General features: G+C 40.5%; 1 protein-coding gene across 6 annotated transcripts in view; it reads right to left on the bottom strand.

Annotated features, from left to right (window-relative positions):
- LOC139754608 (uncharacterized) overlaps positions 1–27457 on the bottom strand; it is a 385727-nt gene that overhangs the window by 66798 nt on the left and 291472 nt on the right. The window contains exon 5 of one of the 6 annotated variants that reach the window (XM_071672055.1): positions 21900–24169. The exons of the other annotated variants lie outside the window; for them this stretch is intronic. Within the exon in view, the coding sequence (XP_071528156.1) occupies positions 23817–24169 (353 nt within the window). The 3' untranslated portion in view covers positions 21900–23816. Of the gene's footprint in view, positions 1–21899; positions 24170–27457 lie in introns of those variants that run through there. 6 annotated transcript variants of the gene reach the window in all.

The following is a 27457-nucleotide window of genomic DNA, read 5'->3' as shown; positions in this document are numbered from 1 at the left end:
GTAGGTTTGTGGCAGGGGTGTGTGATGTCTCCATGGTTGTTTAATTTGTTTATCGATGGGGTTGTTAGGGAGGTGAATGCAAGAGTTTTGGAAAGAGGGGCAAGTATGAAGTCTGTTGGGGATGAGAGAGCTTGGGAAGTGAGTCAGTTGTTGTTCGCTGATGATACAGCGCTGGTGGCTGATTCATGTGAGAAACTGCAGAAGCTGGTGACTGAGTTTGGTAAAGTGTGTGAAAGAAGAAAGTTAAGAGTAAATGTGAATAAGAGCAAGGTTATTAGGTACAGTAGGGTTGAGGGTCAAGTCAATTGGGAGTTAAGTTTGAATGGAGAAAAACTGGAGGAAGTAAAGTGTTTTAGATATCTGGGAGTGGATCTGGCAGCGGATGGAACCATGGAAGCGGAAGTGAATCATAGGGTGGGGGAGGGGGCGAAAATCCTGGGAGCATTGAAGAATGTGTGGAAGTCGAGAACATTATCTCGGAAAGCAAAAATGGGTATGTTTGAAGGAATAGTGGTTCCAACAATGTTGTATGGTTGCGAGGCGTGGGCTATGGATAGTTGTGCGCAGGAGGGTGGATGTACTGGAAATGAGATGTTTGAGGACAATGTGTGGTGTGAGGTGGTTTGATCGAGTAAGTAACGCAAGGGTAAGAGAGATGTGTGGAAATAAAAAGAGCGTGATTGAGAGAGCAGAAGAGGGTGTTTTGAAATGGTTTGGGCACATGGAGAGAATGAGTGAGGAAAGATTGACCAAGAGGATATATGTGTCGGAGGTGGAGGGAACGAGGAGAAGTAGGAGACCAAATTGGAGGTGGAAAGATGGAGTGAAAAAGATTTTGTGTGATCGGGGCCTGAACATGCAGGAGGGTGAAAGGCGGGCAAGGAATAGAGTGAATTGTATCGATGTGGTATACTGGGGTTGACGTGCTGTCAGTGGATTGAATCAGGGCATGTGAAGCGTCTGGGGTAAACCATGGAAAGTTGTGTGGGGCCTGGATGTGGAAAGGGAGCTGTGGTTTCGGGCATTATTGCATGACAGCTAGAGACTGAGTGTGAACGAATGGGGCCTTTGTTGTCTTTTCCTAGTGCTACCTTGCACACATGAGGGGGGAGGGGGATGGTATTCCATGTGTGGCGAGGTGGCGATGGGAATGAATAAAGGCAGACAGTGTGAATTGTGTGCATGGGTATATATGTATGTGTGTGTGTGTGTGTATATATATGTGTACATTGAGATGTATAGGTATGTATATTTGCGTGTGTGGACATGTATGTATATACATTGTGTATGGGGGTGGGTTGGGCCATTTCTTTCGTCTGTTTCTTTGCGCTACCTCGCAAACGCAGGAGACAGCGACAAAGCAAAATAAAAATAAATAATATATATATATATATATATATATATATATATATATATATATATATATATATATATATATATATATATATTTCATCCCCGGGGGTAGAGGAGAAAAAATACTTCCCATGTATTCCCTGCGTGTTGTAGAAGGTGACAGAAAGGGGAGGGGCTGGGGGCTGTAAATCTTCCCCTCCCGTTTTCAATTTTCCAAAAGAAGGAACACAAAAGAGGGCCAAGTGAGAATATTTCCTCTGTGGTTCAGTCCTCTGTTCTTAACGCTACCTCACTAACATGGGATATGGCAAATAAGTATGAAGAAAAATATAAATTTATCTATTTATCGTACTTGATCGCCGCTTCCTACATCAACAAAGTAGCACCAGGAAACACATAAAGAATGGCCCATCCACTCATACACACACACACACACACATATATATATATATATATATATATATATATATATATATATATATATATATATATATATATATATATATATATATTTTTTTTTTTTTTGCTTTGTCGCTGTCTCCCGCGTTTGCGAGGTAGCGCAAGGAAACGGACGAAAGAAATGGCCCAACCCACCCCCATACACATGTATATACATACGTCCACACACGCAAATATACATACCTACACAGCTTTCCATCGTTTACCCCAGACGCTTCACATGCCTTGATTCAATCCACTGACAGCACGTCAACCCCGGTATACCACATCGCTCCAATTCACTCTATTCCTTGCCCTCCTTTCACCCTCCTGCATGTTCAGGCCCCGATCACACAAAATCTTTTTCACTCCATCTTTCCACCTCCAATTTGGTCTCCCTCTTCTCCTCGTTCCCTCCACCTCTAACACATATATTCTCTTGGTCAATCTTTCCTCACTCATTCTCTCCATGTGCCTGAACCATTTCAAAACACCCTCTTCTGCTCTCTCAACCACGCTCTTTTTATTTCCACACATCTCTCTTACCCTTACGTTACTTACTCGATCAAACCACCTCACACCACATATTGTCCTCAAACATCTCATTTCCAGCACATCCATCCTCCTGCGCACAACTCTGTCCATAGCCCACGCCTCGCAACCATACAACATTGTTGGAACCACTATTCCTTCAAACATACCCATTTTTGCTTTCCGAGATAATGTTCTCGACTTCCACACATTCTTCAAGGCTCCCAGAATTTTCGCCCCCTCCCCCACCCTATGATCCACTTCCGCTTCCATGGTTCCATCCGCTGCCAGATAAAATCCCAGATATCTAAAACACTTCACTTCCTCCAGTTTTTCTCCATTCAAACTCACCTCCCAATTGACTTGACCCTCAACCCTACTGTACCTAATAACCTTGCTCTTATTCACATTTACTCTTAACTTCCTTCTTTCACACACTTTACCAAACTCAGTCACCAGCTTCTGCAGTTTCTCACATGAATCAGCCACCAGCGCTGTATCATCAGCGAACAACAACTGACTCACTTCCCAAGCTCTCTCATCCCCAACAGACTTCATACTTGCCCCTCTTTCCAAAACTCTTGCATTCACCTCCCTAACAACCCCATCCATAAACAAATTAAACAACCATGGAGACATCACACACCCCTGCCGCAAACCTACATTCACTGAGAACATAAATGCCCATACACGTGCACACACACTTATATATATATATATATATATATATATATATATATATATATATATATATATATATATATATATATATATGTCTGATCATTATCTTGTGGAGGCTAAGGTGAAGATTTGTATGGGTTTTCAGAAAAGAAGAGTGAATGTTGGGATGAAGAGGGTGGTGAGAGTAAGTGAGCTTGGGAAGGAGACTTGTGTGAGGAAGTACCAGGAGAGACTGAGTACAGAATGGAAAAAGGTGAGAACAATGGAGGTAAGGGGAGTGGGGGAGGAATGGGATGTATTTAGGGAATCAGTGATGGATTGCGCAAAAGATGCTTGTGGCATGAGAAGAGTGGGAGGTGGGTTGATTAGAAAGGGTAGTGAGTGGTGGGATGAAGAAGTAAGAGTATTAGTGAAAGAGAAGAGAGATGCATATGGACGATTTTTGCAGGGAAAAAATGAAATTGAGTGGGAGACGTATAAAAGAAAGAGACAGGAGGTCAAGAGAAAGGTGCAAGAGGTGAAAAAAAGGGCAAATGAGAGTTGGGTTGAGAGAGTATCATTAAATTTTAGGGAGAATAAAAAGATATTCTGGAAGGAGGTAAATAAAGTGCGTAAGACAAGGGAGCAAATGGGAACTTCAGTGAAGGGCGCAAATGGGGAGGTGATAACAAGTAGTGGTGATGTGAGAAGGAGATGGAGTGAGTATTTTGAAGGTTTGTTGAATGTGTTTGATGATAGAGTGGCAGATATAGGGTGTTTTGGTCGAGGTGGTGTGCAAAGTGCGAGGGTTAGGGAAAATGAGTTGGTAAACAGAGAAGAGGTAGTAAAAGCTTTGCGGAAGATGAAAGCCGGCAAGGCAGCAGGTTTGGATGGTATTGCAGTGGAATTTATTAAAAAAGGGGGTGACTGTATTGTTGACTGGTTGGTAAGGTTATTTAATGTATGTATGACTCATGGTGAGGTGCCTGAGGATTGGCGGAATGCGTGCATAGTGCCATTGTACAAAGGCAAAGGGGATAAGAGTGAGTGCTCAAATTACAGAGGTATAAGTTTGTTGAGTATTCCTGGCAAATTATATGGGAGGGTATTGATTGAGAGGGTGAAGGCATGTACAGAGCATCAGATTGGGGAAGAGCAGTGTGGTTTCAGAAGTGGTAGAGGATGTGTGGATCAGGTGTTTGCTTTGAAGAATGTATGTGAGAAATACTTAGAAAAGCAAATGGATTTGTATGTAGCATTTATAGATCTGGAGAAGGCATATGATAGAGTTGATAGAGATGCTCTGTGGAAGGTATTAAGAATATATGGTGTGGGAGGCAAGTTGTTAGAAGCAGTGAAAAGTTTTTATCGAGGATGTAAGGCATGTGTACGTGTAGGAAGAGAGGAAAGTGATTGGTCCTCAGTGAATGTAGGTTTGCAGCAGGGGTGTGTGATGTCTCCATGGTTGTTTAATTTGTTTATGGATGGGGTTGTTAGGGAGGTGAATGCAAGAGTTTTGGAAAGAGGGGCAAGTATGAAGTCTGTTGGGGATGAGAGAGCTTGGGAAGTGAGTCAGTTGTTGTTCGCTGATGATACAGCGCTGGTGGCTGATTCATGTGAGAAACTGCAGAAGCTGGTGACTGAGTTTGGTAAAGTGTGTGAAAGAAGAAAGTTAAGAGTAAATGTGAATAAGAGCAAGGTTATTAGGTACAGTAGGGTTGAGGGTCAAGTCAATTGGGAGGTGAGTTTGAATGGAGAAAAACTGGAGGAAGTGAAGTGTTTTAGATATCTGGGAGTGGATTTGGCAGCGGATGGAACCATGGAAGCGGAAGTGGATCATAGGGTGGGGGAGGGGGCGAAAATTCTGGGAGCCTTGAAGAATGTGTGGAAGTCGAGAACATTATCTTGGAAAGCAAAAATGGGTATGTTTGAAGGAATAGTGGTTCCAACAATGTTGTATGGTTGCGAGGCGTGGGCTATGGATAGAGTTGTGCGCAGGAGGATGGATGTGCTGGAAATGAGATGTTTGAGGACAATGTGTGGTGTGAGGTGGTTTGATCGAGTAAGTAACGTAAGGGTAAGAGAGATGTGTGGAAATAAAAAGAGCGTGGTTGAGAGAGCAGAAGAGGGTGTTTTGAAATGGTTTGGGCACATGGAGAGAATGAGTGAGGAAAGATTGACCAAGAGGATATATGTGTCGGAGGTGGAGGGAACGAGGAGAAGAGGGAGACCAAATTGGAGGTGGAAAGATGGAGTGACAAAGATTTTGTGTGATCGGGGCCTGAACATGCAGGAGGGTGAAAGGAGGGCAAGGAATAGAGTGAATTGGAGCGATGTGGTATACCGGGGTTGATGTGCTGTCAGTGGATTGAATCAGGGCATGTGAAGCGTCTGGGGTAAACCATGGAAAGCTGTGTAGGTATGTATATTTGCGTGTGTGGACGTATGTATATACATGTGTATGGGGGTGGGTTGGGCCATTTCTTTCGTCTGTTTCCTTGCGCTACCTCGCGGACGCGGGAGACAGCAAAAAAAAAAAAAAAAAAAAAAAAAAAAAAAAATATATATATATATATATATATATATATATATATATATATATATATATATATATATATTATCATTATTATTATTATTATTATACTTTGTCGCTGTCTCCCGCATTTGCGAGGTAGCGCAAGGAAACAGACGAAAGAAATGGCCCAACCCCCCCCCATACAATGTATATATATATGTCCACACACGCAAATATACATACCTACACAGCTTTCCATGGTTTACCCCAGACGCTTCACATGCCTTGATTCAATCCACTGACAGCACGTCAACCCCGGTGTACCACATCGCTCCAATTCACTCTATTCCTTGCCCTCCCCTCACCCCCCTGCATGTTCAGGCCCCGATCACACAAAATCTTTTTCACTCCATCTTTCCACCTCCAATTTGGTCTCCCTCTTCTCCTCGTTCCCTCCACCTCCGACACATATATCCTCTTGGTCAATCTTTCCTCACTCATTCTCTCCATGTGCCCAAACCACTTCAAAACACCCTCTTCTGCTCTCTCAACCACGCTCTTTTTATTTCCACACATCTCTCTTACCCTTACGTTACTCACTCGATCAAACCACCTCACACCACACATTGTCCTCAAACATCTCATTTCCAGCACATCCATCCTCCTGCGCACAACTCCATCCACAGCCCACGCCCTGCAACCATACAACATTGTTGGAACCACTACTCCTTCAAACATACCCACTTTTGCTTTCCGAGATAATGTTCTCGACTTCCACACACTCTTCAAGGCCCCCAGAATTTATATATATATATATATATATAATATATATATATATATATATATATATATATATATATATATATATATATATATATATATTATATATATATATATATATATATATATATATATATATATATACACAAATACATGTCAACATATACATATATACACATGTACATATTCATATTTGCTTGCCTTCATCCATTCCTAGAACTATCCCACCACACAGGAAACAGCATCCCTACTCTCCTGCTTCAGCGAGGTGGCATCAAGAAAAGAAAAAAAAAACATATTTGTTCACACTATCTCTAGCTCTCATGTGTAATGCACCAAAACTACAACTCCCTATCCACATACAGGCCCCATAGACCTTTCCATGGTTTACCATAGATGTTTCACATGCCCTGGTTCAGTCCACTGACAGCACATCGACCCCAGTATACCACATTGTTCCAATTCACTTTAATCCTTGCATGCCTCTCACCCTCCTGTATGTTCAGGCCCCGATCGCTCAAACTCTTTTTCACTCCATCATTCCACCTTCAATTTGGCCTCTTGCTTCTCCTTCTTCCCTCCACCTCTGAAACATATATCCTCTTTGTCAACCTTTTCTCACTCATTCTCTCCATATGTCCAAACTATTTCAACACATCCTCTTCTGCTTTTTTCATTTCCACCCATCTCTCTTACCCTTTCATTACTTACTCAATCAAACAATGTCACACAACATTTTGTCCTTAAACATTTAATTTTCAACATATCCACCCTCCTCCATACATCCCCTATCTATAACCCATGCCTTGCAATCATATAATATTGTTGGGACAACTATTCCTTCAAACTTAACCATTTTTGCTCTCAAAGATACTGTTTTCTCCTTCCACACATTCTTCATGGCTCCCAGAAGTTTTGCCCCCTCCATCATCCTGTGACTCACTTCTGCTTCCATTCCCTGCTAAGTCCACTCCCAGACATCTAAAACACTTCACTTTCTCCAATTTTTCTCCATTTAAACTTATATCACATTAACTTGTCCCTCAACCCTAATTAACCTATTAACTTTGTTCTTATTCACATTTACTCTCAACTTTCTCCTTTCACACACTTTTCCAAACTCAGTCACCAACTTCTGCAGTTTCTCACTCGAATCAGCCACCAGAGCTGTATCATTTACAAACAACAACTGACTCTTTTCCCAGGCCCTCTCATCCCCAACAGACTGCATACTCGCCCCTCTCTCCAAAACTTTTGCACTTACCTCCCTAACCACCCAATCCATGAAGAAATCAAACAACCATGGGGACATCACACCCCAGCCACAGACTGACCTACACTGGGAACCATTCGCTCTCCTCTCTTCCTACTCGTACACATTTATTCCATCCTTGGTAAAAACTTTTCACTGCTTCTTGCAGCTTACTCCCATACCACATGTTCTCAAGACCCTCCACAAAGCATCTCTATCAACCCTATCATATGCCTTCTCCAGATCCATAAATGCTACAAACAAACCATCTGTTTTTCTAAGTATTTCTTACACACATTCTTCAAAGCAAACACCTGATCCACACACCCTCTACCACTTATGAAACCACACAGCTCCTCCCCAATCTGACACTCAGTAGTTACCTTCACCCTCTCAGTCAATACCCTCCCATACAATTTCCCAGGAATACTCAACAGACATATGCCTCTTAGTTTGAACACTCACCTTTATCCCCTTTGCCTTTGTACAATAGCACTATATATATATCCCTGAGGATAGGGGAGCAAGAATACTTCCCACGTATTCCCTGCGTGTCGTAGAAGGCGACTAAAAGGGAAGGGAGCGGGGGGACTGGAAATCCTCCTGTCTCGTTTCCCCCCCCCCCCCAAAAAAAAAGGAACAGAGAAGGGGGACAGGTGAGGATATTCCCTCAAAAGGTCCAGTCATCTGTTCTTAACGCTACCTCGCTAATGCGGGATATGGTGAATAGTATGAAAGAAATATATATACATATATATATATATATATATATATATATATATATATATATATATATATATATATATATATATTTTTTTTTTATACTTTGTCGCTGTCTCCCGCATTTGTGAGATAGCGCAAGGAAACAGACGAAAGAAATAGCCCAACCCCCCCCATACACATGTATATACATACGTCCACACACGCAAATATACATACCTACACAGCTTTCCATGGTTTACCCCAGACGCTTCACATGCCTTGATTCAATCCACTGACAGCACGTCAACCCCGGTATACCACATCGCTCCAATTCACTCTATTCCTTGCCCTCCTTTCACCCTCCTGCATGTTCAGGCTCCGATCACACAAAATCTTTTTCACTCCATCTTTCCACCTCCAATTTGGTCTCCCTCTTCTCCTTGCTCCCTCCACCTCCGACACATATATCCTCTAGGTCAATCTTTCCTCACTCATCCTCTCCATGTGCCCAAACCACTTCAAAACACCCTCTTCTGCTCTCTCAACCACGCTCTTTTTATTTCCACACATCTCTCTTACCCTTACGTTACTCACTCGATCAAACCACCTCACACCACACATTGTCCTCAAACATCTCATTTCCAGCACATCCATCCTCCTGCGCACAACTCTATCCATAGCCCACGCCTCGCAACCATACAACATTGTTGGAACCACTATTCCTTCAAACATACCCATTTTTGCTTTCCGAGATAATGTTCTCGACTTCCACACATCTTCAAGGCTCCCAGGATTTTCGCCCCCTCCCCCACCCTATGATCCACTTCCGCTTCCATGGTTCCATCCGCTGCTAGATCGACTCCCAGATATCTAAAACACTTTACTTCCTCCAGTTTTTCTCCATTCAAACTCACCTCCCAATTGACTTGACCCTCAACCCTACTGTACCTAATAACCTTGCTCTTATTCACATTTACTCTTAACTTTCCTCCTTCACACACTTTACCAAACTCAGTCACCAGCTTCTGCAGTTTCTCACATGAATCAGCCACCAGCGCTGTATCATCAGCGAACAACAACTGACTCACTTCCCAAGCTCTCTCATCCACAACAGACTTCATACTTGCCCCTCTTTCCAAAACTCTTGCATTCACCTCCCTAACAACCCCATCGATAAACAAATTAAACAACCATGGAGACATCACACACCCCTGCCGCAAACTTACATTCACTGAGAACCAATCACTTTCCTCTCTTCCTACATGTACACATGCCTTACATCCTCGATAAAAACTTTTCACTGCTTCTAACAACTTGCCTCCCACACCATATATTCTTAATACCTTCCACAGAGCATCTATATCAACTCTATCATATGCCTTCTCCAGATCCATAAATGCTACATACAAATCCATTTGCTTTTCTAAGTATTTCTCACACATTCTTCAAAGCAAACACCTGATCCACACATCCTCTACCACTTCTGAAACCACACTGCTCTTCCCCAAATTGATGCTCTGTACATGCCTTCACCCTCTCAATCAATACCCTCCCATATAATTTACCAGGAATACTCAACAAACTTATACCTCTGTAATTTGAGCACTCACTCTTATCCCCTTTGCCTTTGTACAATGGCACTATGCACGCATTCCGCCAATCCTCAGGCACCTCACCATGAGTCATAAATACATTAAATAACCTTACCAACCAGTCAATAATACAGTCACCCCCCTTTTTAATAAATTCCACTGCAATACCATCTAAACCTGCTGCCTTGCCGGCTTTCATCTTCCGCAAAGCTTTTACTACCTCTTCTCTGTTTACCAAATCATTTTCCCTAACCCTCTCACTTTGCACACCACCTCGACCAAAACACCCTATATCTGCCACTCTATCATCAAACACATTCAACAAACCTTCAAAATACTCACTCCATCTCCTTCTCACATCACCACTACTTGTTATCACCTCCCCATTTGTGCCCTTCACCGAAGTTCCCATTTGCTCCCTTGTCTTACGCACTTTATTTACCTCCTTCCAAAACATCTTTTTATTCTCCCTAAAATTTAATGATACTCTCTCACCCCAACTCTCATTTGCCCTCTTTTTCACCTCTTGCACCTTTCTCTTGACCTCCTGTCTCTTTCTTTTATACATCTCCCACTCAATTGCATTTTTTCCCTGCAAAAATCGTCCAAATGCCTCTCTCTTCTCTTTCACTAATAATCTTACTTCTTCATCCCACCACTCACTACCCTTTCTAATCAACCCACCTCCTACTCTTCTCATGCCACAAGCATCTTTTGCGCAATCCATCACTGATTCCCTAAATACATCCCATTCCTCCCCCACTCCCCTTACTTCCATTGTTCTCAACTTTTTCCATTCTGTACTCAGTCTCTCCTGGTACTTCCTCACACAAGTCTCCTTCCCAAGCTCACTTACTCTCACCACCTTCTTCACCCCAACATTCACTCTTCTTTTCTGAAAACCCATACAAATCTTCACCTTAGCCTCCACAAGATAATGATCAGACATCCCTCCAGTTGCACCTCTCAGCACATTAACATCCAAAAGTCTCTCTTTCGCATGCCTGTCAATTAACACGTAATCCAATAACGCTCTCTGGCCATCTCTCCTACTTACATACATATACCTATGTATATCTCGCTTTTTAAACCAGGTATTCCCAATCACCAGTCCTTTTTCAGCACATAAATCTACAAGCTCTTCACCATTTCCATTTACAACACTGAACACCCCATGTATACCAATTACTCCCTCAACTGCCACATTACTCACCTTTGCATTCAAATCACCCATCACTATAACCCGGTCTTGTGCATCAAAACCACTAACACACTCATTCAGCAGCTCCCAAAACACTTGCCTCTCATGATCTCATATATATATATATATATATATATATATATGTGAGAAATACTTAGAAAAGCAAATGGATTTGTATGTAGCATTTATGGATCTGGAGAAGGCATATGATAGAGTTGATAGAGATGCTCTGTGGAAGGTATTAAGAATATATGGTGTGGGAGGCAAGTTGTTAGAAGTAGTGAAAAGTTTTTATCGAGGATGTAAGGCATGTGTACGTGTAGGAAGAGAGGAAAGTGATTGGTTCTCAGTGAATGTAGGTTTGCGGCAGGGGTGTGTGATGTCTCCATGGTTGTTTAATTTGTTTATGGATGGGGTTGTTAGGGAGGTAAATGCAAGAGTTTTGGAAAGAGGGGCAAGTATGAAGTCTGTTGGGGATGAGAGAGCTTGGGAAGTGAGTCAGTTGTTGTTCGCTGATGATACAGCGCTGGTGGCTGATTCATGTGAGAAACTGCAGAAGCTGGTGACTGAGTTTGGTAAAGTGTGTGGAAGAAGAAAGTTAAGAGTAAATGTGAATAAGAGCAAGGTTATTAGGTACAGTAGGGGTGAGGGTCAAGTCAATTGGGAGGTGAGTTTGAATGGAGAAAAACTGGAGGAAGTGAAGTGTTTTAGATATCTGGGAGTGGATCTGGCAGCGGATGGAACCATGGAAGCGGAAGTGGATCATAGGGTGGGGGAGGGGGCGAAAATTTTGGGAGCCTTGAAAAATGTGTGGAAGTCGAGAACATTATCTCGGAAAGCAAAAATGGGTATGTTTGAGGGAATAGTGGTTCCAACAATGTTGTATGGTTGCGAGGCGTGGGCTATGGATAGAGATGTGCGCAGGAGGATGGATGTGCTGGAAATGAGATGTTTGAGGACAATGTGTGGTGTGAGGTGGTTTGATCGAGTAAGTAACGTAAGGGTAAGAGAGATGTGTGGAAATAAAAAGAGCGTGGTTGAGAGAGCAGAAGAGGGTGTTTTGAAATGGTTTGGGCACATGGAGAGAATGAGTGAGGAAAGATTGACCAAGAGGATATATGTGTCGGAGGTGGAGGGAACGAGGAGAAGAGGGAGACCAAATTGGAGGTGGAAAGATGGAGTGAAAAAGATTTTGTGTGATCGGGGCCTGAACATGCAGGAGGGTGAAAGGAGGGCAAGGAATAGAGTGAATTGGAGCGATGTGGTATACAGGGGTTGACGTGCTGTCAGTGGATTGAATCAAGGCATGTGAAGCGTCTGGGGTAAACCATGGAAAGCTGTGTAGGTATGTATATTTGCGTGTGTGGACGTATGTACATGTGTATGGGGGGGGGGGTTGGGCCATTTCTTTCGTCTGTTTCCTTGCGCTACCTCGCAAACGCGGGAGACAGCGACAAAGTATAAAAAAAAAAAAAAAAAATATATATATATATATATGTGTGTGTGGAGGAGGGTGGTTATGCTGGAAATGAGATGTTTGAGGACAATATGTGGTGTGAGGTGGTTTGATCGAGTAAGTAATAATAGGGTAAGAGAGATGTGTGGTAATAAAAAGAGTGTGGTTGAGAGAGCAGCAGAGGGTGTTTTGCAGAAGAGGGTGTTTTGAAATGGTTTGGTCACATGGAGCGAATGAGTGAGGGAAGACGGACAGAGAGGATATATGTGTCAGAGGTGGAGGGAATGAGGAGAAGTGGGAGACCAAACTGGAGGTGGAAGGATGGAGTGAAAAAGATTTTGAGCGATCGGGGCCTGAACATACAGGAAGGTGAAAGGCATGCAGGGAATAGAGTGAATTGGAACGATGTGGTATACCGGGGTTGAAGTGCTGTCAGTGGATTGAACCAGGGAATGTGAAGCGTCTGGGGTAAAGTTTTGTGGGGCCTGGATGTGGGAAGGGAGCTGTGGTTTCGGTGCATTACACATGACAGCTAGAGACTGAGTGTGAACGAATGTGGCCTTTGTTGTTTTTTCATAGCGCTACCTCGGGCACACGCCGGGGGAGGGAGATGCTATTTCATGTGTGGCAGGGTGGCGGCGGGAATGGATGAAGGCAGCATGTATGAATGTGTACATGTGTATATATGTATATGTTTGTGTATGTATACGTTGAAATGTATATGTGTGTATGTGCGTGTGTGGGTGTTTAGGTATATAGATATGTATGTGGGAGGGTTGGGCCATTCTTTCATCTGTTTCTTTGTGCTACCTTGCTAATGTGGGAGACAGCGAAAAAGTATAATATATATATATATATATATATATATATATATATATATATATATATATATATATATATATATATATATATATATATACATATATTTATTTATTATTATTATCATCATTTTGCTTTGTCGCTGTCTCCCGCGTTAGTGAGGTAGCGCAAGGAAACAGACGAAAGAATGGCCCATCCCACCCACATCCACATGTATATACATACATGTCCACACATGCACATATACATACCTATACATCTCAACGTATACATACATATACACACAGACATATACATACACATGTACATAATTCACACTGTCTGCCCTTATTCGTTTCCTGTCGCCACCCTGCCACACATGAAATGACAACCCCCTCCCCCCGCATGTGTACAAGGTAGCGCAAGGAAAAGACAACAAAGGCCACATTTGTTCACACTCAGTCTCTAGCTGTCATGCATAATGCACCGAGACCACAGCTCCCTTTCCACATTCAGGCCCCACACAACTTTCCATGGTTTACCCCAGACGCTTCACATGCCCTGGTTCAATCCACTGACAGCATGTCGACCCAAGTATACCACATCGTTCCAATTCACTCTATTTCTTGCACGCCTTTCACCCTCCTGCATGTTCAGGCCCCAATCACTCAAAATCTTTTTCACTCCATCTTTCCACCTCCAATTTGGTCTCCCACTTCTACTCTTGGTCAATCTTTCCTTACTCATTCTCTCCATGTGACCAAACCATTTCAAAACACCCTCTTCTGCTCTCTCAACCACACTCTTTTTATTACCACACTTCTCTCTTACACTTTCATTACTTACTCGATCAAACCACCTCACACCACATATTGTCCTCAAACATCTCATTTCCAGCACATCCACCCTCCTCCACACAATTCTATCTATAGCCCACGCCTTGCAAACATATATCATTGCTCGAACCACTATTCCTTCAAACATACCCATTTTTGCTTTCCAAGATAACGTTCTCGCCTTCCACACATGATTCACTTCTGCTTCCATGGTTCCATCCGCTGCCAAATCCACTCCCAGATATCTAGAAAACTTCACTTCCTCCAATTTCTCTCCATTCAAACTTACCTCCCAATTGACCTGTCCCTCAACCCTACTGTACCCTTCTTTCACACACACTTTACCAAACTCAGTCACCTGCTTCTGCAGTTTCTCACCCGAATCAGCCGCCAGCACTGTATAATCAGCGAATAACAACTGACTCACTTTAAAAGCTCTCTCATCCACAACAGACTTCATACTTGCCCCTCTTTCCAAAACTCTTGCATTCACCTCCCTAACAACCCCATCCACAAACAAATTAAACAACCATGGAGACATCACGGACCCCTGCCGCAAACCTACATTCACTAAGAACAAATCACTTTCCTCTCTTCCTACATATACACATGCCTTACATCCTCGATAAAAACTTTTCACTGCTTCTAACAACTTGCCTCCCACACCATATATTCTTAATACCTTTCACAGAGCATCTCTATTGACTCTATCGTATGTCTACTCCAGATCCATAAATGTTACATACAAATCCATTTGCTTTTCTAAGTATTTCTCACATACATTCTTCAAAGCAAACACCAGATCCACACATCCTCAACCACTTCTGAAACCACACTGCTCTTCCCCAATCTGATGCTCTGTACATGCCTTCACCCTCTCAATCAATACCCTCCCATATAATTTACCAGGAATACTCAACAAACTTATACCTCTGTAATTTGAGCACTCACTCTTATCCCCTTTGCCTTTGTACAATGGCACTATGAAAGCATTCTGCCAATCTTTAGGCACCTCACCATGAGTCATACATACATTAAATAACCTTACCGACCACTCAACAATACAGTCAGCCCCTTTTTTAATAAATTCCACTGCAATACCATCCAGACCTGCTGCCTTGACGGCTTTCATCTTCCACAAAGCTTTAACTACCTCTTCTATGTTCACCAAATCATTCTTCCTAACCTTCTCACTTTGCACACCACCTCGGCCAAAACACCCTATATCTGCCATTCTCTCATCAAACACATTCAACAAACCTTCAAAATACTCACTCCATCTCCTTCTCACATCACCACTACTTGCTATCACCTCCCCATTAGCCCCCTTCACTGATGTTCCCATTTGTTCCCTTGTCTTATGCACTTTATTTACCTCCTTCCAAAACTTCTTTTTATTCTCCCTAAAATCTAATGATACTCTCTCACCCCAACTCTCATTTGCCCTCTTTTTCACCTCTTGCACCTTTCTCTTGACCCCCTGCCTCTTTCTTTTATACATCTCCCAGTCATTTGCATTATTTCCCTGCAAAAATCGTCCACATGCCTCTCTCCTCTCTTTCACTAATAATCTTACTTCTTCATCCCACCACTCACTACCCTTTCTAATCTGCCCACCTCCCATGCTTCTCATGCCACAAGCATCTTTTACACAAGCCATCACTGCTTCCCTAAATACATCCCATTCCTCCCCCACTCCCTTACCTCCTTTGTTCTCACATTTTTCCATTCTGTACTCAGTCTCTCCTGGTACTTCCTCACACAAGTCTCCTTCCCAAGCTCACTTACTCTCACCACTCTCTTCACCCCAGCATTCTCTCTTCTTTTCTGAAAACCTCTACAAATCTTCACTTCTGCCTCCACAAGATAATGATAAGACATCCCTCCAGTTGCACCTCTCGGCACATTTACATCCAAAAGTCTCTCTTTCGCTGCCTATCAATTAACACATAATCCAATAATGATCTCTGGCCATCTCTCCTACTTACATTCGTATACTTATATATATTTCTCTTGTTAAACCAGGTATTCCCAATCACCAGTTCTTTTTCAGCACATAAATCTATAAGCTCTTCACCATTTCCATTTACAACACTGAGCACCCCATGTACACTAATTATTCCCTCAACTGCCACATTACTCACCTTTGCATTCAAATCACCCATCACTATAACCTGGTCTCGTGCATCAAAACTACTAACACACTCACTCAGCTGCTCCCAAAACACTTACCTCTCATGATCTTTCTTCTCATGCCCAGGTGCATATGCACCAATAATCACCCATCTCTCTCCATCCACTTTCAGTTTTACCCATATCAATCAAGAATTTACTTTCTTACACTCTATCACATACTTCCACCACTCCTGTTTCTGGGGTAGTGCTACTCCTTCCCTTGCTCTTGTCCTCTCACTAACCCCTGACTTTACTCCTAAGACATTCCCAAACCACTCTTCCCCTTTACCCTTGAGCTTCATTTCACTCAGAGCCAAAGCATCCAGGTTCCTTTCCTCAAACATACTACCTATCTCTCCTTTTTTTCTCATCTTGGTTACATCCACACACATTTAGACACCCCAATCTGAGCCTTCAAGGAGGATGAGCACTCCCTGTGTGACTCCTGTTTCCCCTTTTAGAAAGTTAAAATACAAGGGGAGGGTTTCTATCCCCCCTATCCCCTTTAGTCGCCTTCTACAACTACATAAGTAGGGGTGGTTATATAGTTCACTCTATTCTGTGCATGTCTTTCACCCTCCTGTAAGTTCAGGCCCCAACTGCTAAAAATCTTTTACATTTCATTCTTCCATCTCCAATTTGGTCTCTCACATGCACAAACACAAACATTTTTTTCTTTTTCTTCATTTCTTTCATATATGTTTGCCATAACTTATATCATACCCAATCCAGGTTGGTCACAAAAAAAGAAATAACCTCATTTACACATATCCATTCTTTAGCTGTTATTATATTACATAAAAACCATGAATCTCTATCTACAACCAGGAACTACAGACCTTTGCATGGTTCCCCAAACCACTTGATTTGCCTTGGTTCTGCCCAGTGACAGAACATTGTCCTCTGTAAATCACATTTCTCCTTGATTTCCCTATTTTCCTTTTTCCTCTCCTTACTCATTCTCTTCATGTGTCCAAACCATATCAGCACACCCTCTTCAGCTCTTCTCATACAAACTCCTCTTACTTACATGCCTCTCCCTTACCCTATCATTTCAATTCAAATCAATCCTTTACACACAACATACTGTCCTTAAACATTTCACTTCCAATATATTCACTCTATATTTTACATATTTGTCTAAGGCCATACTTTTTATCCACGCAGAACCAATGGGACTGCTACATCATCAAACACAGAACCAATGGGATTGCTACTCCACCAAACACAGAACCAATGGGACAGCTACACCATCAAACATATGTATTTTTGCCCTTAAAGACAATAACCTCTCTTTCCACACATTCCTCAATGTGTCCAAGACCTTTCCCAACTCACCTACTCTTTGCTTCATTTCAGCTTCCTAGCTACCATGCAGATGATATGAGGTTCGAATCCTTGCTGTTGAAAGGCATTATGTTCTATGAAAGTGTACGTTCATATGCACTGTATTTGTGTGTGTGTGTGTGTGTGTGTGTGTGTGTGTGTGTGTGTGTGTATGTGTGTACATAAATAGCAATAGTCATGTTCTGTATCTATAGGGTTAACAGATGGAGAAATGAGTGAAAAACTCTCTCCCCATAACACAAACAGTAATCACACACACTATGAAAACTTTGCTGAAACCATTTTGATCAGGTCCTGAGAAAGGCAAAAAAGATTGTACCAGAATTAAAAGAGCTAAGTTACAGGGAAAAGCTAAAGGCTTCAAATTTGACCATCTTGGAAGAATAAAGAATAAGGGGGTGACCTGATCACAACCATTAAGTTTTCAAAACAGATTGATGATGCAGACAGAATCACATTCCTTCTTGAACTTCCTGCTTGGCCCTCACCCAATGAGGTCATGTTAATTATCTCTGTATCCCTGAGGATGTGAATTGGATCTTAGTGATTCACTTCTCTTGTGCTATCAGCATGTGTAAGTGTGCGTGTTTAGAAAAAAGAAGAGGCATAATGAAATGGAGATAGAAGAGGATGGAGTGAAAAATTTCTGGAGTGTTCAGGGCCTGATCAGACAGGAATGTGTAAAACATGTAAAGGTCAAGGTGAACTGAGGCGATGTGGAAAACAAAAGGGGACATGCTGTCAATGGACTGAACTAAGGAATATGAAGCTGCAGGAAGAAACCAGGGAAGGTCTGTCAGATTGGGTTGTGATTTCAATGCATTACACACTGATAGCAAGAGAATGTATGTGAGCTACTACATTACTAATTCAAGAAACAGCAAACAAATATAAAATATAATATATAAGATTCATAATTTCTTAGTCAATTAACCCCAAGTCTTATAGGGTTCTGCAAAAAAATTGGACTAGAAACAGAAGCTGGGAAATGATGGTCTAATCTAGAGTGAAAGGTTCCTCAACAAGACTTTTCATTCTCTGATGATGATGCAATCTCACAATCATTTCACTAACAACAAAACCATATTCAGGTGGTTATATACTGTATTTCATTTATAACTGCCCCAGGACCCCTTTCTGAAAAAGTGTTGTAGTGTTATCCAGGACCTCCTTTCCAGAGGCTTCTGCAGTCCAAGGTTGCTGTACTCCCAGCAATAGTATAATGGACTCCTTTCAAGTTAGAAGTTCTTTTATGAGACTGTACTCCCAATGACAACAGCCTCATCAAAGGTGAATTGTCACTCATGGTGTAACCTAATGCAGGCAGACTCCATGAACACAGCACACATACACACAGAGAAGGGGGCCAAGTGAGGATATTCCCTCAAAGGTTAAGTCCTCTGTTCTTAATGTTACCTAGCTAATGTGAAAAATGGCGAATATGCACTAAAAAAAAATATATGTACTTGAATCGTTGTTTCCTGCATCAGTGAGGAAGCACCTGGAAACAGACAAAAAATGGCACATCCACTCATATACACACACATGTATAAATATAAATCCCTATACATGCACATATATATACATATCAACATATACATCCACATACACAGACATATACATATATACACATGTACATATTCATACTTGCTTGCCTTCATCCATTCCTGTCGCTACCCAGCCCCACAGGAACAATATCGCTACCCCCTGCTTCACTGAAGCGAGGCAGCACAAGGAAAACAGACAAAAAGGCCACACTTGTTCACACTCAGTATCTAGCTGTCATGTGTAATCCACCAAAACCACAGCTCCCTATCCACATCCAGGCCCCACAGACTTTTCCATGGTTTACCCCAGATGCTTCACATGCCTTGGTTCAGTCCATTGACAGCACGTTGACTTTGGTATACCACATCGTTTTAATTCACTCTATTCCTTGCATGCCTCCCACCCTCCTGTATCTTCAGGCCCCGATCGCTCAAAATCTTTTTCACTCCATCCTTCCACCTCCAATTTGGTCTCATACTTCCCCTTCTTCCCTCTACCTCTGACACATATATCCTCTTTGTCAATCTCCATCAATCTTTCCTCACTCATTCTCTCCATATGTCCAAACAATTTCAACACATCCTCTTCAGCTCTCTCAACCACACCCTTTCTATTTCCACACATCTCTCTTACCCTTTCATTATTACTCACTTGATCAAACCACCTCACACCTCATATTGTCCTCAAACATTGAATTTCCAACACATCCACCCTCGCAACCATACAACATTGTTGGAACTACTATTCCTTCAAACATACCCATTCTTGCTCTGAGCAATGTTTTTTCCTTCTATACATTCTTCATCACTCCTAGAACCTTCACCCCCTCCCCCCATCCTGTGACTCACTTCCCCTTCCTTGGTTCCATCTGCAGCTAAGTCCACTCCCAGATATCTAAAAGACTTCACTTCCTCCAATTTTTCTCAATTCAAAGTTACATCCCAATCAACTTGTCCCTCAACCTTATTGAACCTAATAACCTATCTTATTCACATCTACTCTCAACCTTCTCCTTTCACACACTTTTCCAAACTCGGTCAACAACTTCTGCAGTTTCTCACATGAATATATGAAGTCCAACTGCACTCTTCCTATGAGTTACACCTCAAGTAAAAAGTCACCTTGGCAAGGCTGTATCATTTGGAATACAGTCCCATTAAAGAACTTTTCACTCCAAAGGAGGCCATATTTCCCCTGTTATTGTAAGTAGTATAGCCTTGAGCTGCAAGAGACCTTGGATAGACTTCCTGGGTAACAACAGGACTCTTTCTTCAAATGAGACCCTAGCGTAATAAAATTTATAATATAACATAATACTATATATATATATATATATATATATATATATATATATATATATATATATATATATATATATATATATGCAACAATCACAACTGGAAAGAGAAAATAAAAACGGTGAGCACTTTCATTTATCAAATCCTATGTCTGAGGATGTAATAAACAAAAGTGCTAACAATTTTTATTTTCTCTTTCCAGTGGTGATTGTTGCATATATCTCTTCACAGTGAAGTGAAGGTTCTATATATATATATATATATATATATATATATATATATATACCTCGCTACCTCGCAAACGCGGGAGACAGCGGCAAAAAAAAAAAAATATATATATATATATATATATATATATATATATATATATATATATATATAGAGAGAGAGAGAGAGAGAGAGAGAGAGAGAGAGAGAGAGAGAGAGATAAACACTTCTATCATTGCATGCCTGAGCTGAACCCATGCTAAGGAGATGGTGTAACAACATGACTACCGATGGTCAAGTGATTATGCCATCCACTTCCTATTCTTGGAAGCCTAGTTTCAATTCTTGGACACACAATGGTAAGATCGTTTACACTGATTTACAAGTGAACATTACATGTTCTGACTCTATATATATATATATATATATATATATTCTCCTGAAACCTTTTAATGTTAGAAATCCATCACAGGACAGGATAAATTTTCTGACTATGTCATGTTTAAATGTATTCACACATGTGAATTAAATCTTAAAACTAGGCATTCTTGAGCATATGAAGAATTATGTACAAGACTTTAGATCTCACAGATTTGATCCATGATGACTTGTTAACAATCACAGATAGACAGTCTTTTGTTGCAGGATACCTACAGCTGAGTGTGAGTGCAACAGTAACAACCCAAGCCAAAACACTAAAACATATATATATATATATATATATATATATATATATATATATATATATATATATATATATATATATATTGGAAAGGATCACAATTTTGCACGTGATCAAGATATTCCTATGAGTCCATGGGGAAAATGAAACACGATAAGTTCCCAAGTGCACTTTCGTGTAATAATCACATCATAAGGGGAGAAACGAGAGAAATATGTCAGTTGATATACATCGAAGAGACGAAGCTAGGACGCCATTTGGCGTCCAAATGGCATCCTAGCTTTGTCTCTTCAATGTATATCAACTGACTTATATTTCTCTCTCGTGTCTCCCCTGATGATGTGATTATTACACGAAAGTGCACTTGGGAACTTATCGTGTTTCATTTTCCCTGTGGACTCATAGGAATATATATATATATATATATATATATATATATATATATATATATATATATATATATATATATATATATACGTGATGTTTTATTAATTCCTAGCTACTTTCATTCTAATTTTGTACATCTGAAAGACAGCTAACAAATGTGTGTGAAGCATGCATTTGAAAATTTAAAATGCCATCTAAATCAAAGTTCATGAAACATTTTTACTTGAGAAAAGCAATTGCACTAAACTGTCTGTATACACAAATTTTTCTTTACATTGTACATTGGTGCAGAGTTATTATTGTTGCTTTCACACATAGTAATTCTCTACAGCATAGAATTGCACACTACCATCAAACTATTGCACTGAGCATTCATTTGTACTGAGCGCTGTGACCATCAAGTGGCAAGTGGGTACTTTTTTTGAACTAATGCAGACTCTCTTATAAACCTGCATCAGATGCAGGATGTAAGTGACGAGAAAAAACAGATCCATGTTTTATTCCCAGCTTTACCTGGAAGACACCTACAAACAGGTCTTTTTCAAGTGATCCAATTGCCACTAGCACCTGGTAGGCAGTAAAGAGGCTGCCTGGTGCTGCCTTGAGGCATAACAACACCATATATCCTAAATTAAATGTTATCTCTTCCATCTTAAAGATAGCGTCACTCATTCAATAAAGAAATTAATCTTTACGTCTGCTGCCTAGAGCTGCCTTAGGATATAACCATATTCATTCCCACGGTAAGGTAATGTATATAATTTGAACAATCATTTAATTTCTAATAATGGTTAAACTTTATGCATCAGACTAAGTTCAACCTTTGATATATTCAAATTAATCTATCAACAGCTTGCATAAAACAATGTAACATTACACAATTTACTGAGTTCTGATGTAAGATTGAAGTTCTTTCCACAGAAACTGCACAGTAGCAAACAGACAAACATATATGGATTTAATCTTTGATGTAAGACTGAAGTATTTCCAAGAAACTGCACTTTAGCAAAGTGATACAACATACATGTATTTATGTAGTTTTACAGTGAAACCTCATAATTATGATTCAATCCCACGCAACTATCCCTTAACTTATGACTGGTCCCAGGCAAGTTCATAGAATAAAACCAAACAGAACAGTTAACTCTAAAATCTTTAAACATTCAATACTAATACAACAATATACCTTTTCTAAACAGGTAGTTCTCAGGTTCTTTAGTAATGTGACAACAAAGTATGCTAAGGCTTTAGAAGAAATCACATATATGCTGACAGAAAAAGCCTTAAAAAGGCACCCTGACTATCACAAGAGCTTTAACTGCTCTTCAGTTTCTTCATCCATACATCTAACTGTACAATTATTGCACATATTGACATCCACAGTTACAGAACAACATCAGAAATCACTGGGATACCACCAGATTGAAAACACAATCAGAGTCCATTAGTCCATTATTCACATCATAGATACTCTAACATAAAATATTCAGCCACTGCAACAATGTCACAGTTGAAGCTGCCTTTCTAATAAACATTGTGTAAACAGCAAGATTTTGTAGTGTTCCAACAGCAGAGAAAGTGTGAGCTTCTTAGAGCATCAGTGCAGGCACAGTGTTGTGCTCTGGGTGTAACCAGTCCAGCACCTCATTGCTCCTTGCAAGTTTTGGGAGTGTTAGCTCTTCTGAGCAGATGCATAAACACAATACTGTGATCTTGGTGTTCCTAGTCCATCACCTTATTGTTGCGTACACTGGAGAACCACCCATGTTATTCTGCCAACCAACACCACCATCACCATAGGTAAGTAGATGTTGCAGGAATTTCCTGCACTGAGGTTTCAGGTCTGCAAAAATGCCTCATGGGACACAGGGTGGGGCCCCCTTAAGGGTGACTCAGCCAATATCCTGCATAATTCCAATGTTTGATGTTAAGCACTTATGTCAAATGTGCTCATCTTCCCATGCCCTGTTTGCTGCCATCCACCGCCCAGCACCAAACAATATGGATAATGACATTACCTGCCACTATTGTGGGCCTTACAAGTGCATGCAGGCGTTCTCAGCTTGCAGTATGCTTACGAGCCATGTGCCTCATAAGGTGAGCCTTCTGCTTGAACTTCCAGTCACAATGGGAGCACTGAAACCGAGGTTCCACTCCACACTCATTCTTGATGTGGTGCTTCAGACCCTTGCGTGTCTTGTAGAGGCGCCCGCAGCGAGAGCACTCGTGGGCGCACATCAGATGAGGTGCAGATAGGGTAGGTGTGGATGGGGAACGGCGTCCCCAAGGGGAGGACGGTGGGGGCCCATACAACCCAGGAAAAGGTGGGCCCAAGGCTGGGTGGGACCTAGGGGGGATGGGAGCCAGAGGGGAGCCTAGGTAGGGAGCCAGTAATTTGTTTTTCCATATCCCTGCAATGAGGAAGAGAAGACATCAGCTCCTACTTCCCCCTCGTGACTGTTTCTGATAGTAAGATACTTGGTGACAGAAGGTGGATGTGTGAGCAGTAGTGTCCTGTAGTGTACTAAACTTGTCTTGCTGTGTTATTTCATAACTTATAAGAAATATCTGAATTTTCTCTTCTTTGGACTGTTTCAATTATCTTTAATGGTTTGACATTCGTAATGTAAGAAGAATACTATTCAATACTGCACAGCCTATATAATACCAATTTTCCTAGAAGTAACAGTTCTAAGACAGTTACAACAGTTTCTTCCTGTGTCACATATGACTTCTGACCACATATTTTCCCATACGAAAACATAATTCACTTTTTAAGCTGCACATTAAGGTACTTAATGAGAAAAATGAGTCAAAAATATTTCTATTTTGATTTAACACACCAATCTCAATAACCCTCTTTTATATTTCATCACAAAACATAATCACCAGGAGCTATTACCACCAGCAAATGGCAAAACAGAATGCATATACCATGGAGAAAATGAAATACTGTGATTCCATAAACAACCAACCCGAACAGGTTCACCAGCAAAGACAATCTCAACCACTAACGACAAATGAGAAAATAGGAATGGGACCTCTGGGTTTTCAAGGAGACTGAACACACCTATTGGGCCTTTAGGTAGTTATCAGCAAATAATCTTTAGCAATGGGCAACTGGCATATTCCTGCTTTAGTAAAAAAACAGAAAATTTAAAAGTAGTGATGTAATAACAGACCAGTATCATGCTCAAATACTTAACAAATTATAATTGAAATAACACCTACTAAAAGATAATTATAGTCTTCTGTAGTGAAAGAATATCGTAACTACTAGTACAAAAGTAAAGTCAAAAAAAGTTGCAGATGTTGAGAACTAAGAGCAGTACAGTACCATCACCCTCTTACCCACTAAGAATTACAAAGCTACTAGGAATCAAATGGTACTGCCCAATAAGTGTGTTACAATGTGGCTACTCTCCACCACAAGCTAGTATCTACATGGCTACAGGATGACTACACTACATTGGCACAATATCAACAAAATCTTATGAACTGTATACTGTTTATAAAGTTGAAAAATGCAAATACAAATTATCAAATAAAACTGAAAATACTGTAAAAGAGTCAAATAAGCAGAAAATGTGTAATAAAAAATGTATATATCACAAAATGTTTCATCTGAGAAAAAACATACAAATCAAATGAAAGTAGTTAAGGAATAAAGACAAATAGATTTGTGCCAATATGTACTTTACTACTTAAACCAATGAAGCCTCTGTGGACAGTACTTGGCAATATCAATAAACACAATCATAAAATATCTTCTAATTTTGATATCATAATCAGTGATATATACAAAACTTATGGATTTCAGACATGAATATTACATGCATGTATCTATTGTATTCATCATTAGCTCATTTCTACTTCCATGGGGGGAATCCAATACATTCAGATTCTCAAATCATTCATACATACCCTCAACCCATGCCTATTGTGTTAAAGTGAAACAAGCAATTCCACCCTTCATTCACATCATCCCTATGCACAAAATGCCTCAAATGCATGACCTAAATCAGTCTCCAAACATCCTTATCTGAAATATAACCAGCCCTAATAAATTCTCTCACAACACCTATCATCTTTTATTGTCTAACTCTATTACTTGTACCTTCAACTGCACTATTACATATCTTTTTGAAGCCCTATCATCTGTTATATGTTCTACATGATCAGAGCATCTTATGAGACTTTCATATATGAGCCTTTATAATGATTTCTTCACACTATTTATTCTTCTAATCTTAATATTCTATTCTGTCCTCATAATTCTGCAAATTATCCTCTCACATCTTAATTTTCAATTCTGTCCTAATAATTCTTCAAGTTATCTTCTCACATCGTAATTTTCTCTTCTGTCCTCATAATTCTGCAAGTTATCCATCTTTACTATTCTTTTCTTGAGCCATCCTGACCTACACAAACTCTGGACTCATGTCTATAGATGAGAGCTGGTACATGAACTCTTCATGCACACTTCTTGTGCACTCTACACTTGAATATTTCATATCTACTAATGCTTTTAGTGCATTTCCAATTCTTTCTCCCTTGCACACAATACCTGCAACCTCAGCTTTCCCACAACCTAATTATAATCCACAGCTTCCAATTCTTCTATAGCATCCCTTCACTTTCAAAAACTAAAGGTAAACTTTTATTTACCTACTTTCACTATCTTCCTATATAAATTACCAAAATGGTTCAACATTCTATGCAACTTGCTCTTTAATTCTGCAGACATAACAAGCTCATTTGGATGACACAATTGTGGCAAATTCAATCTTGTTTCACCAAGATCTGGCATGACATTTTTGTTTCTCTACCATGCATTCATCTTACATATTGTCCCAATCATACAAAACACAAAACAACCATCATGATATCAAATAACCATGACACACTCCCAAAGTTGTTTCAAATCACTCACACTTTCACTCATAATCACTCATGTACTACTTTAATCACACCTTTTGAGGGCATTTAAGAATCTTCCTGTGCACCATTTAGCAATCAAAACCTCCAGAGAGCTGTCCTACTATCTTTTTCATATGCCTCTTCTTAACTCATAAATGATACATACATCTTCTGTTACTCCTTACAAATTTTTCATCGCCTAAGTGCAAGCCCAACCTTTCATTTGCCTAATGGGTTCACATAATCAGTTCTATCCAATCATACATCCCACTACCTATGCTAAGAAGACACAACCATCTTTTCATGTTTTCATACAACGTCAATATCACCATCTCACACATGAAATCACCCCCAATTTCCATTCTTTAAGAAAATTACTGTTTTCTACTTTCTCCTGTGTAATGTTTTCCTCTCCCCAGTCAAAGAGATGGTTGGAAGGGAGTCTCTGAGATCATGTAGCGCTAACATGCAGGCTGATCTATTACTATAGAGGGTATGAACAAGAAATGTGCATATAAAACGAGAACCATAAAAAAACTTCAGGAAAGATGGTGTAAACGTAACTTCCAAGAGAAGGGCAGGAAGCTAAGAGAATCTGAAACAGTACTATGTAATGCTGAGGTGATGTGGAGGCAGTTATAGAAAGCATTATCAAAGGAGGTAACATATATGTAAGGCACTTAAGTAAAAGCTATGAAAAGATATGTGAAATTAATATTATAAAATAGTTGAGGAGAATAAAGAATGAAAGAATCTAAATTTGCACGAAAACAGTAATG

This window comes from Panulirus ornatus, chromosome 17 (assembly GCF_036320965.1).
Source record: "Panulirus ornatus isolate Po-2019 chromosome 17, ASM3632096v1, whole genome shotgun sequence".
NCBI classification, from domain to species: domain Eukaryota; kingdom Metazoa; phylum Arthropoda; class Malacostraca; order Decapoda; family Palinuridae; genus Panulirus; species Panulirus ornatus.
This window is presented reverse-complemented; position numbering and strand designations above follow the sequence as displayed.